At 38.1% G+C, this 12,349-nt stretch overlaps 1 protein-coding gene across 4 annotated transcripts in view; it reads left to right on the top strand.

Moving 5' to 3' along the window:
- Acvr1 (activin A receptor type 1) overlaps positions 1-12,349 on the top strand; it is a 130,247-nt gene that overhangs the window by 93,588 nt on the left and 24,310 nt on the right. For all 4 annotated transcript variants that reach the window (XM_076865982.2, XM_076865981.2, XM_076865980.2 and 1 more), the window contains 3 exons: positions 4,755-5,018; positions 7,132-7,343; positions 10,782-10,881. In XM_076865982.2, coding sequence (XP_076722097.1) covers positions 4,755-5,018; positions 7,132-7,343; positions 10,782-10,881 — 576 coding nt within the window. The remainder of the gene's footprint in view (positions 1-4,754; positions 5,019-7,131; positions 7,344-10,781; positions 10,882-12,349) is intronic.

The following is a 12,349-nucleotide window of genomic DNA, read 5'->3' on the forward strand; positions in this document are numbered from 1 at the left end:
TCTGTGCTGTGGAAAACCCTTCACAGGACACAATTATCCATTCTGTGGTAATTTCTTGATATATATTATATTTATGTCCCAGTCCAAGAGCTTAGAGATCCACACACTCTTATCTGTGGCCCTCAAAGGCTGCCCTGCCCACACATGTTATGGTGACTCCTAAATTTGACAAGACAAACTGAGTCATGGACATTTTGAGGCCTGCTATATTTCTAAGAATTGTGGATACCAGAATCTGGGAATATTCTACCTTGTTTTTAACTTTCTTTGTTGATTTAATAATCTTAGCTCAGAAAATACTTTTGGCATCTCTTAGATTTACCCCGTCTGTCAGTGAAATTGCCATGGTGACATTTGATGTGTGTAAGTATGTCTGGTGTGTGTGTGTGTGTGTGTGTGTGTGTGTGTGTGTGTATGGGGGGGTAATTCTTATGTTTTTATGAATTTAGGATCTTCATTTATATTTACATGTATATAAAAACCCATACATGAAGGACTCTGCTCATTAGTTACATGGGAATGTACAGATTAAAAAGATAAAAGTTTGGGTGAAGAGCAAAATGGGAAGGAAGTCGTGATGGTCTTGTACTTTTGTTTGCTAACTGCTGGACTCGGCTTATGTTTTTTCCCTGTCAGAGATTAAGTTAATTATTACATTTCATTAGCAGTCATTTTTCTTTGCTTTTTTTTCCTATTTTTGAATTTTTTTTATTTTGTCCTGAGTATGGAAGGTAAGATATGCAAATCCCAGTTTTAGATATCTTGTTGCAAAGAATCACCAACTGAAAGATAGTCAGCCTAATGGTCTTCTGTACACAATTATGAAAGTATATGGAAGATCCAAAGACAGTATTTAATAAATGAGTGAATTTCTTTGACTTAGTGTATGATCCCATGAGATTAAGATCTGATTAAGGCTAGTGTTGCTTCACGCCTATGTATATTGCAGAAGTGGGCACAGTAAGTTGAATTTTACTGAAGATGGTATGTACTTGAGGCTGCTGTCTTCTGGCAGAATTCTTTAGGTTATAGTCCAAATATCTGCCAGACTCTCGACACATCCTGTCAAAAAAATTAGAAACCTTAGAAAAGTAGTGACCCTTCCTGCATCTGAGTGCTTAGATAAATAGATAAAGAAATGGGGTATATATACTCAATGAAATATTACTCAGCTTTAAAGAAGAGTAAATTATGGCATTTGCCAGTAAATGGTTGGAGTTGGAGAATATCATGCTAAGCAAAATAAGCCAATTCCACAAAACCAAAGGCTGGATGTTTTCTCTAATATGCGAATACTAATTCACAATAAGGCAGGAGGCACTGGGGAAGAATAACGTCACCATAGATTAGGTAGAGGGAAGTGGTGGGAGGGAAGGGGAAGGGCTGTGGGGATAGGAAAGATAGTAGAATGAAACAGACGTCATTACTTTATGTATGTGTACATATATATACACATAAATATATATGACTGCATGACCAATATGATTCTGCAACATGTACACCCCAAAAAATGAGAAGTTATATCCCATCTATGTAGTTATCAAAGTGCATGAATGCATTCTCCTGCCATGTATAAGTAATTAAGACAAATAAAAAATTAAAAAAAATAATAAAAAATTTCCAAACCCCCAAAACGGACCCCAGTGTAGAAGCTAGTGCCTACAGGTATGCGTTTGGCACCCAGATCAGTTTATCTAAAGGTTAAAAGTATTTCCAATGACAGGTTAGAGCCCTATATCTGTGTGAGAGCAGGTGAGTTATATATCACTTGATTTTAATTTTTGGTAAGGATCTAATGAGAGGCTAAGCAGACTTAATTGCCCAATTCAAATTGTCTAAATAATTCTAGAAAGTAAGAATCAAATAAAAAAATGAAAAAATACTTTACTTTAAAAAAAGACTTGTTCAGCTGAAGAACATGTTAGAGAAACTATTATTGTTGTTATTTTTTTAATTGCTATTTTTTATTAGAGCCATAAAGTCTCATTAAGTCTTTGGTAGCTTGGACTATCCATTTCTTTTTCTTTTTTTTTTTTTCCTTGTGGTGCTGGGGACTGAACCCAGGGCTTTGTGCATGCAAAGCAAGCACTCTACCAACTGAACTATATCTCCAGCCCTGGTCTATCCATTTCTATTATTTATTGATTTATTTATTAATTGATTGTGATATTGGGGGTTGAACTCAGAGCCTTACACATGCTAAGTATGCAATATAATGCTGAATGACATCCCAGCCCCTAGACCGTCCATTTCTATAGGGTCAAGGGCGAGTAAACCCTCTATAACCTAGAGCTACTTGTTTGCTGTTGCTATTCTTCCTCATGAGCCTTATTGCAGTGGGTTGAGTATGTTGTACTCTATTATTAGTCCACGAATAACTACACCCTTACTTTATTTTCATTTTACCTCTTAATCTCAACATTAACTTCTCATCCCCAATCCAGAGTCAGCAGGCACACTTTTTACTGTGTGTTCCTTAGGTATTGTGGACATTGGTGATTTTTAAAATTTTTTTGATATTGGGGATTGAACTCAGGGGTGCTTAACCATTGAGCCACATCCCCAACTCCTTTTTACATTTTATTTAGAGATAGGGTCTCTCTGAATTACTCAGGGCTTCGCTAAGTTGCCGAGGCTGGCTTTGAACTTGTGATCCTCCTGCCTCAGCCTCCTCAGCTGGCTGATCTTTTAAAAACACTTAGTTTTCAAATTTGCATCAACTGTATTATTTGAGTCTTAAGAATATAATTATTAATTTCCCAGTTGTAGATCACAAATAAATCAATATGATACCATTAACTCACCCCACCCATCCTTTTCCTTCCAAACAACCATCACCTGTTAGGCAGCATAGTTGGCAGCCCTTAGTCCAGCTTCATGCCATTCAAGAGTGGTGAGCATGTCTAGACTCCCTGGAAATATTATCTTTCAACTCTGTTTTGGCAAGTGTAAACTTTTTGCCGGATTATGTCAGCAGATATATATGTTTCTTATCCTCATAGAAATAGATTGGTGCTGGAATTTCTTTTGGATTTCTGTGCTCAGAGAAAATAAAAACTATCTCTTTGCTTATTAAAATTTTTGCTCATTAAAAATGTCTGAGGGCTCTCGATTCTCAGGGGTGAGACTGGTGACATACATAGCACTGTCAGCGGCTATTTTGGATTTTCTGCTTTCAGGCATGTCTTTGCTTTTTGGATGAGCCCCTTGTGGTTTTCAAAAGAACTAGCAAGTCAATTATAAATAGAAGGCTGTGTCTGTGTGTCTGCATGCACTTACTCTGTGGGACGAGGCACCCACATGACAGTGGGCAGTGAACTATTTTTCCACTTCTTTGAAGAGGGAAGAAGAAAGATTAAGAACACTTTTCTCTTTTTGAGATAACCCACATCTCTACACACACCCACACAAATCTGTGTAAATGAACTTGACATTTCAAAGACCTCACCTTAAGGTCTTCTCTTGAAAGCACAGCCACCCGACCTGTTATTTTAAGAAAGAAAGCAGTTATCTTACAGACCCACAACTGAGGGTTCAGGGATTAGAGGGCAGCCTGTCTGTGCCAGAGATCTTTGGAAGGTACTCTGCAAGCTGAATTTCCTTATATGAACGGTGCTTTGGTGAAAGTAGCCTTGGCTAACTAATCAGTAGTCTCTAGTACTTGGCTGTTTACATTGTATCTTTTCTTTCTTTGCCCACTAGTGGAAACTGTTGGAACAAGCAAGTTCAAACTAATCATTCCAACAAGGGAGGGGAAAAGAGTGATATGAAAAATGGAACTGCAATGCATGTTTTGAAAAAGAGACAATTAGGAGGTCTGATTAAGTGTACTTCTATTACATTGCATTTCTGTCTTTCCTTCCATCGTAACCTGGACTCACCAGGTGCGGGATATTCCTTTGGTCCTACTTGTTAACCTTAGTGTTCAAAGATTGTTCCATTCCGTTTGTCTCCTTGTGCCCTCATCCTGGATGCTTGGTGCCCCCATTTTTTTTTTAATATTTATTTTTTAGTTTTTCGGCGGACACAACATCTTTGTTTGTACATGGTGCTGAGGATTGAATCCGGGCCGCACGCATGTCAGGCGAGCGCGCTACCGCTTGAGCCACGTCCCCAGCCCCCCATTTTTTTTTGACAGTTGAAAATTATGCAGTGGCTCTTAATTCTCATTTTATCAATGTAAAAATGTGAGTGTTATTACTGTAGAAAAGTTAGTCTAGGCATCTAACTGGAATTATTGATAACCTGGATTTATAGCTATAGATTGCATTATATAAGAATAATTCTGAAGCAATCAGGTTCTGAAACGGGAAAGTCAGTATTGCTTATTCTACTCATCAATGAAGATTTTTGCAGCAGGAACTGGTGTTAATAGCTGTCATATATTTAGGAACTGTTTTGGGTATAAAGTTAAGGTGTTGAAAATTGTGTTCCAGCAAAACATTTTATTTGGATGCAAAAACGGGGGTACAAGCTGAAGGTAACATGGAAGCCACAGGGGAGAACCTCCTTGTCAGAACCCCATGGACAGGTGAAAACCCGTTTCAGCTTATATAAATGCATTCATAGGGTGAGAGGTGACTATTTGGTAGTTGACCAAGTGATGAGGCCATGAAATGTAGACATAATGGTGATGACTTTCTGCTCTGTGAATGTGTTTGGAATGGTCCTGGAGAAACTACTGTTGTTCCCTCTGTGGGAGTGAACCCAGACAGTGATCTCTTTTTTTCCCCATGCTTTTCTCTCCTTTGCAGATGAGAAGCCCAAGGTCAACCCCAAACTTTACATGTGTGTGTGTGAAGGCCTTTCCTGTGGGAATGAGGACCACTGTGAAGGCCAGCAGTGCTTTTCGTCACTGAGCATCAACGATGGCTTCCATGTGTACCAGAAAGGCTGCTTCCAGGTGTATGAGCAAGGGAAGATGACCTGTAAGACCCCGCCATCACCTGGCCAAGCCGTGGAGTGCTGCCAAGGGGACTGGTGTAACAGGAACATCACGGCCCAGCTGCCCACTAAAGGTCCCCATGCACTTTTCTATTTCTAGATTAGGGTTTTGTTAGTAGCGTCCTGATCTGTTTGGGTTAAAGATCTTTGCAGCCATGAGGCTCTCCTCCTACTCTTTGAACCAAGGTGATGAGCCATGTAGAAGGTGGCTTTAGGTGAGGAGGAAAGAGGCATGGCCCTTTGGAATCTCAAAAGGAGGATGGACATATTTGAAAAAGTGAGTAAGGTGACATCCACTCTGGGAAGAGATTGACCGATCAGTTCTCTTTTTAGGTCACCTCCAATGGGTGTACAGCTCTCTATGCCACTTTCTGTTAAGGGGCTGTGATGTCTTTTATAATTTCTGAAATAATTCCGCTTAGTAAACACTCATCTCTAGGCCACATGTGTAGGGAAGAAGAAACTGTGCTTGAGTGGAATGCTCTTTCCTCTTTATGAGGAAATTGGCAAACAGACTCCCTAACCTCCTCCCAGATCCGATTCTCCAGCTATGGTTGAATCTAGAAGCCAGATGAGATTTCTCACGAACCCTGTAGTTTATGTGGAATCCTTTCTCTAGTGTATTCATTACAGATTTCCTATCTTCTGGAAACCAGGGCTCTGAAACTGTTTTCCCATTAAAATGAGCCCCAGGACCGTCAAGCCCCTGCAAATATTACCATAGACTCACTCCAAGCCAAATTTATTCTCTTAATGCATAGTACATTTTTAATAGGTATAATTACTTAATTTTGCACTCATAAAAGAAGAAAAAACACAAAAGGTGGAGTAAGAGATACTACTAGGAGTATTCACTGCTAGAAATAACCAACGGGAGAGTCAGAAAAACAAAAAAGGTGATAAGGGATCACATTACAGAGATTTGCTGTTACAGTGGTGACTTCACGGCAGACACAAAAGGTTCAATTATGGTAAACAAATAGGGTTGAATAATAAACGGTTTTAAAATGAGAGATCAAATATTTAAAATATTAAAACTAAAGGGATACTTCTCTTGCACTGTGAGTTAAATTTTCATTAATCGAGTAGAAAGACATGAAGAAAGGTCTGCATTCACATAACAATGATCATGTATGAAGTTCCTTGTCTGTAGAACAGTCTGCTAGATTCTAGTTTAACAGAAGATTTACTTTCTTTATTTAAGGATTTTCTAATCTGAGAGGCTACAATATTTATAATTCAGTGTTGTATTTAATTACTTTTAAACTTGATCATGCAAATGACATGTACCATGGAAGATTGTGTACACTAAGTCATTGTTTGGGCTTAGAAAGTTAGAGAAATATACAAAGGAAGTTCAGCTTGAGAGTGCATTGCTGAAGGGGCCGAGGACATGGACACAGGTAAAGCAGATGTGCAGAAGGGCTGGACTTATGACATAATGTCATAAAGGGTCTGATTCAGAGGTGAGTGTTGTTTGGGGATCCTTAAAGTATGGACCTTCACTGTCCAACCAAAAAAAAAAAAAAAAAAATTAACTCAGTAGGCAAGTGGAGATCCATTGTGAATATCTGCATGTGTGATAGGTGAAATATTTGAGTGAATGCACCAGTGCTTGAATGGGTACTGTAATAATGTCTGGACGAGGGAGTGAATCAGTGAATGAATGTCTGAGTAGGTGACTAAATGCACAGATGAATAAATAGCTTCTGAGACAGGAATCGTGCTGTAAAAAGATCAATGAGAATTCAGCAGTAGACATTCTCAAGATATATTGAAGAAAGAGCACAGATGGGGTAATTTGGTTTTAACCAAGATAGCACTTTCTCACAGGGATATTACGGTATAGTGTCTGTCTGTAAGGGCATCTTTATATACAAAATCCAAGTAAATAAGAGTAATATCAAGATTTGTGTAGTACTTTACATTTTAAAAACACTTTCATGCACATTAATTAATATAGTTGATTCTCAGTGGAATTTTTTCAAACTCCAGTTACGTCTAATTGAATGATGGTTTAAATGGCTGGGCTATTGGCCAGGTATTGAGAGAAGTATCTTAGTTTTAGCACTTTGTGTCTTGTGAGACTCTGTGGTCAGGATCTGGAGCTACTTGGTTATGGTTATGCTAAGTAACAAGGAAACAGTGATTCTGACAGCCAATTACCCTTTTCTCCCCCATCTCCAGGAAAGTCCTTCCCTGGAACACAGCATTTCCACTTGGAGGTTGGCCTCATTATCCTCTCTGTAGTGTTCGCAGTATGCCTTCTAGCATGCCTGCTGGGAGTGGCTCTCCGAAAATTTAAAAGGCGCAACCAAGAACGCCTCAATCCCAGAGATGTGGAGTACGGCACCATTGAAGGGCTCATCACTACCAATGTTGGAGACAGCACTTTAGCAGTGAGTTTGTGACCCCACAGGGAATCTAAAGCACAATAAAGATGGCTGAAGACACTTCCATATTTGTGGCATGAAAAGCAAACAGTGAATGGACATACATGCCATTGGTCACTTATTTCCTAAGCAAGCATATGGTAGCATTTGCTGAGTCTCCCTTGCATGAGAACATCCATTTTATGTAGCTACAGAAGTAGAGAAGGGGATTTATTTTAGTAGATTGTTTTTGTGGGGGTAAGGGGTAAAGAAAAAGGGACAGAGAATGGTTGGTTGCCTGTAATTTTGGAGGGCTTAGAGTTGGTATTCTGTTACTCTATTTTTAGCGGTAAAAGTGCTTTTTAAAGGAAGCACTTTTGCTTAATATTAAAAATCAATTTCTCTTGAGATTATTTCAACACCCTATAATTTAAGACTTTAAAACTTGACATCCAAAAAAGCAGCTATTAAGTTTTTCGTGCTCTTGTGCTGCCCCCTTGTGGAGTGCAGTCATTTGGTTAAACCACTGTGGGCCAGTAGAAACCTGTGCACCACATATGGAATTTTAAATTTTAAAGTAGTTACCTCAAAAAGGTAAAATAAAACAAAAGAGTAAAACGGGTGAAATTGACAGTCTATTTAACCCAACACATGTAATTTTTATCATTTCAACCTATAATCAATAAAAATATTTGAGATATTTTAGTTTCTGAACTAAGTTTTCAAAATCTTATGTGTATTTTACATATACATTTACTCAGTATGAAAACCATTGTGTTCATACATTTACTAATCACTTCTGTATATTTTTAATGACAATATGAGTAGTGGTTGCATTCCTTAGTTATTTTTAAAATTTCATCTTGTTAATTTTTATACTACAGATTGAACGCAACAGCATTTAACCACAGAGCCACATCCTCAGCCATTTTTATTATTTATTTTAAGACAGGGTCTTGCTGAGTGGCTTAGGGCCTTGCTAAATTGTTGAGGTTGGCCTTGAACTTCTACTTCTCCTGCTTCAGCCTCCTGAGCTGCTTGGATTATAGGCATGTGCCACTGTGCCCAGCGTCAAATTTTAATTTTAAAGAGACTTTAAACTTTAGAAAAAGAAGATCATTTGCTATAAATAGAAGCTTACCATAAAGCATAAAAGAAAAATAATTAATACTATTTACATGGATACTGTGCTATATCTGATACCTACTTTGAAAAGGGCAAAAATTTGTGGTGTGAAAGACATGCAGATCAATAGATTCTTTGTCATAATCCATTGAATTGAAAGATAATCAAGGCAATATCTTTCTAATGTGATTCAGTGTTATTTAATGCCATGCCTGTATATTATCCAGACAAGCTTCAAAGTGCCTGATAGTTCTGCAGTTAGGCTTGCCCTGCAGCCTCGTTTTTTCTGGAGACATGTATCTTCACCAACATCAGTTTTTGTAGCACCAGGTGGTGCACCTGGACAACTGCAGGATCCACCTTACTGAGTCACCAGAACATGGGATGGTGACTGAATAGGCAGGAAGCATCTTGCCTTGCTACCTGCCCCATCCCTGGGCTGCTAGTCAAGTGTATTTTTGTATGAAAAAGGGGCAAAATAGCCATTTGTAGCTTTCCTTTACCAATCTATTTAAATTGTATAGAACTAGGAGAAGAGGAAATAATGACGTTTTGTTTCGAAAAGTAGAGAAATACAAGTTTTCATTAAAAATTTACTCAGAACTCCATTCTAAGCTTTAAGGAAAATTAAATGAGTTTATTGAGTTAGCAGCAAGAAGATGTAAGGATGAATCCTGATAGAGCTTCATCAAAGCAAGATTCTAAAATAGATTAGTCAGAACTTTATTCCTCAGAGCTGCTAACATAACTAATTATCAAGGGTAATAATTGAAATATCTAGTAGTATAAATTACCATTTAAATAGCTTTTAGGATTTTGAAGGAATGAGAGTACATGCCAAAACAGTCTTCTAAACTCAGCCATGTCAGTTGACAGCATATCACGATATAATAACATAGAAACCTACACAATTTTTAAAACAAATTGTCCTTATTGGTCTATATACTTACTTATTTAAGCAGTCTCCTCCTTGATGTGATTCAAGAAAGCATACCCTCACTTTACCACTTACCTATGTTAAGAAAAGAAGTCTTGGGATCCCAGATTAAAGGACGTATTTATTAGTCTTTGGTTGATTTTTTTTTTTCATCTATAGCCTGTATTTAGAACTAATATTGTGCATTATGAAAAAGCAATACATTTAATTTTAGCAGTTTAATTTTCAGAATTATTGTTCTTAAAAAAAAAAAAAAGTTGAATAGACAGGAAAAACCCTCCAGCACATGAACTCTACCTCATCTACACTCATTTTCTTGTTGATTATCTTTTTTGTGGTTTTTAAGGGCTCTGAATTTCTTCTGTTGGATATTCAGCTTTTGGTAATTTTGCCGACCCACAGTACTTTGCAGTAATTCTCAGAGGACGTAAAGAAGGTGAAATTCACAGAAATCGATGCATTGCTTTAATAGGGCAGCTGAAATGTTTGAGAAAGGAAGAGGCTTGGAGAGTGTTAGCTCAACATTACTGCAACCTTACCACCGTCACTGTGGGCACTATATTATTTATTACAGATAATCTATATCTGTTACCAAAAGACTTGTGCTTGTTGGTTTATGCTGACAATAAGAAGGGAAACTATGAATGAACTATCTAGGAATCCTTTTGCCAACATTCATTTGCAGGAGTCAATTTGGGACTCTGGCTTTTTGTTTTTATTGTCTCGCCACCCCCCTCCAATTTGTGATTCACATTTTTTTAAAAATGAGAAATAGGTGTTAATTTAGTAATCCTTTTGTTCCTCACCCAACTAAAAGATAACCTTATCCAGGGAGCCCATTCTTGCTTGAATGGACCAGTTTAATCATATGGTTAATGAATTGGATATTTCTATGGCCGGTGTGAGAGTTATTTGTTCAGACTCCCAATTTGTCTGTTCCTAATTAGACTTTCTTGTTAGTATGGTAGCTAAAGTGGATCATTTGATAGATACTTCTTGAGCAGAGCAGAATATGGTAAATTATACCCAACTCTTGGAGTTGGAGGGATCCTGTACCCTTCTTTTTCGATCTGCTAGTCTTTCTCTGTTCAGTCCTGCTTCTTAAACCTTTTGATTTGCATCTTTAGATTTGCTCAGCTTATTTATGTATTTTACTCTAAAACTCTGGGCATCAGAAAGGTGCTTATCCTTCAGGAAAATCTACCAGGCATCAGGAAGAGGGCTGACTTCTGGTTTTACGTAAGAAATGAAACCAATCCTGCCTCTGGTGGAGCTTTGTAGGCAGGCCCATGGCCATGTGCCCAGGATTGCCACTTTCCACATGAGTTACAGCAACATGTTTGTAACACTTGAAACCAGGAGCCATCACTCAGTCATTTCTTTTTCTCTGTCTTAAACCACAGGATTTATTGGATCATTCGTGTACGTCAGGAAGTGGCTCTGGTCTTCCTTTTCTGGTACAAAGAACAGTGGCTCGCCAGATAACACTGTTGGAGTGTGTCGGTAATTCTCCCCCCACCCCTTTCTTTTTGGGTGAATAATAGGTAATGTTAGCTGTGGTGGTACAAGAAGGATAGAACTTGCAAAGTCTGCTTCTGGTGCTTATTGCTTCCTTATTAAACTTAGGCGATGTCACACATGTAGCTCACTAAACTTCAGGAGGCGTGGGATGGTTGTAGCTAGTGTAGAGAACACCCAGTCAAAGTTTTCATTACATGTGAACCCTTTGGGATGGTGGAAATGCTTGAAAAGTGAATTGATGATGACTGTCCCCTACTGAGGTATGGAATGATCCAAGGTAAGTCAGTATTTGAATAGTGAAGTTGTTTATTGCAAGTCTCTAATCCCTCTCACTCTCCCCCTTTCTTGAAAAATAATGATAAATGGGTATAATTATATGTCAATTGAAAATTTTAAAAAAGTGCTTTTAAAGGTTTTTTAAAAACCGAAATTTTACCAAAGGTTTTTGTAATTCCTTTATTTACAATAGCTATGTGCATTTTTATGGCCTTTCATTTTCCCCGTATGGGAACATATTTTTATGTTGATATAATCATGGAGCATGATTTACTTTATGCCCTCTTTTTAGTTTTAAGCTCACATAGCTTTTGTGTATTTGCATACATCAGAAGTAGTCTTAAAGCGTTTCTAAGAATCCACTGGTTGAGTTTACAGTACCACTTGAAAAACGATTTTGCACATATCGCTTCTTTGTTTTGAGTTCTCAGAATCAATTCCCAGGAATTGGGGTTGTTTTTTTTTTTTTGGTCAAAACTTGTGATTAACTTATTGTTTTATATTGTTCTACAGAAAAATAGTGTAAAACGTTTTTTAAAACTTTTTTTTCAATACTGGAACTGAACCTAGAGGTGCTCTAGCTTTGAACAATATCCCCAGCCCCCCACCTTTTTTTTTTTTTTTTTTTTTTTTAAGAGACAGGATTCACTAAGTTGCTGAGGCTGGCCTTGAACTTGGAATCCTCCTGTCTTAGGCTCCCAAGTAGCTGGAATTGGTGTGCTCCACCATGCCTAGCAAATGCTTTTTTAAAGTCCTAATTTTTGTTAGTTTTAACATGGGGTGTGTGTATTTGCAGGGTGCATGATGTTTTTCATTGATTACCCCTTCAGATGCCATTCAGGGATGGCTACAGTAGTGATAATGGCTTAGTACCACCTCTACTTTCCTCCCAGTGCTCAGGGTTTCTTTAGACAGTTTGGGGTGCCTGTCCTCTCATCCTTTGGGGAAGTGGCTGATTGTCATCCACTGCCTTGGCAGTTATCCTATGGGTTTTCTTTCTTCTTGTTTTCATGGGAAGAGGGATACCCCAAGCTCAGGATTAGAAAAGAGGATCCACAGAAGTAGGAAGAGCAGTGACTGCTGACTGAGGCACACGGATGATGGGCAGCAGCTTTGTTCACTTTTCTTTAGTTCTGCAGCTATCATAACTGTCTCCCACTGTACCTGTCTCCTG

This window comes from Callospermophilus lateralis, chromosome 9 (assembly GCF_048772815.1).
Source record: "Callospermophilus lateralis isolate mCalLat2 chromosome 9, mCalLat2.hap1, whole genome shotgun sequence".
NCBI classification, from domain to species: domain Eukaryota; kingdom Metazoa; phylum Chordata; class Mammalia; order Rodentia; family Sciuridae; genus Callospermophilus; species Callospermophilus lateralis.